General features: G+C 45.5%; 1 protein-coding gene across 1 annotated transcript in view; it reads left to right on the top strand.

Annotated features, from left to right (window-relative positions):
* Positions 1 to 283: 283 nt before the first annotated feature.
* Positions 284 to 1,011, top strand: part of hopx (HOP homeobox) — a 5,812-nt gene continuing 5,084 nt past the window's right edge. Inside the window, exon 1 of the mRNA XM_035669917.1 lies at positions 284 to 659. Coding sequence (XP_035525810.1) covers positions 510 to 659 — 150 coding nt within the window. The 5' untranslated portion in view covers positions 284 to 509. The remainder of the gene's footprint in view (positions 660 to 1,011) is intronic.

Consider the following 1,011-nt stretch of genomic DNA (forward strand, 5'->3'; position numbering starts at 1 on the left):
ATGGATTATTATATAAAGGCACATTTATGTTCTAACTCCTATAATATTCCTGTAGTGTATCTGCAGCTGGTTCAGTGACCTTACTTTATGATATTTCCTTGTGATAGGCTACCACCACAGGCCAATAAAGTGAGTATAAACCAGTAGCTGTGACCATGCTGCAGTAGTCCCATAATGTAATAGTGCTGAGCTGTTTGGGGGAGTTGTGTTTGGGGGAGGGCTCTGCTGGTGGGAACGGCCTCATGACGTACCTCTGTTGACAGTAGTAAAACCTCCTCACACACACACACACACTGCCTCCACCTCCCTCACACACTCCCGCCGAGCTGCCAGTGAGCCACCGCCGCTCCGCTCCTCTCCATCTCTCCGCGTCCCCTGCGCACTGCGGTGCGTCCAGCTGTGCGCACATCTCATCGCCCCCCGCCCCGGCTCCGGAGCTCCAACCCAGGGCTGAAGCTGAACTCTTTTTAAATCCCCGAACAGACTGGAAAGCAGGAGGACATACAAATATGACTTCTAAAGCGATGGAGCGCCTGAATCTGTCGGAGGAGCAGATCAAACTGCTGGAGGACAGTTTCAAAAAAGTCAGCAAGCATCCGGCTGGCACAACGCTCATGCTGATCGCTGCGGAGTGCGGGCTGTCGGAGGAGGAAACACAAGTAAGTAGTGAACTAATATTTCACTTCTTTCTCCCTCCTTACTGTCTGTGTGTTGGTAGAAATTAGTAGTGAATGTGCGTGATTAAGTTTTCCTTGTGTTTCTTGTTTTTTAGGCTGAAATAAAGTTTATTTATGATTGGTTAATGTTGTCCCGTTCAAGCAGCATCTCCAGAAATATACTGAACCTCCTAATCTACAGATCATTATTATGTTCCTATGGAATAAGATTGTTTTGTAATTGTGATTTCCTACCAAATCACATTTATTTTTGTGTGATTTAAGCATATCAGTGCTGATTTATAGTTGTGGTTTTTCGTCTTTAGATTATGTGATATTCTTTAGTCCTTTAGTT

The sequence above is a fragment of the Morone saxatilis genome, unplaced genomic scaffold, assembly GCF_004916995.1.
Source record: "Morone saxatilis isolate NCDOM2014 unplaced genomic scaffold, NCSU_SB_2.0 Contig22, whole genome shotgun sequence".
NCBI lineage: Eukaryota > Metazoa > Chordata > Actinopteri > Moronidae > Morone > Morone saxatilis.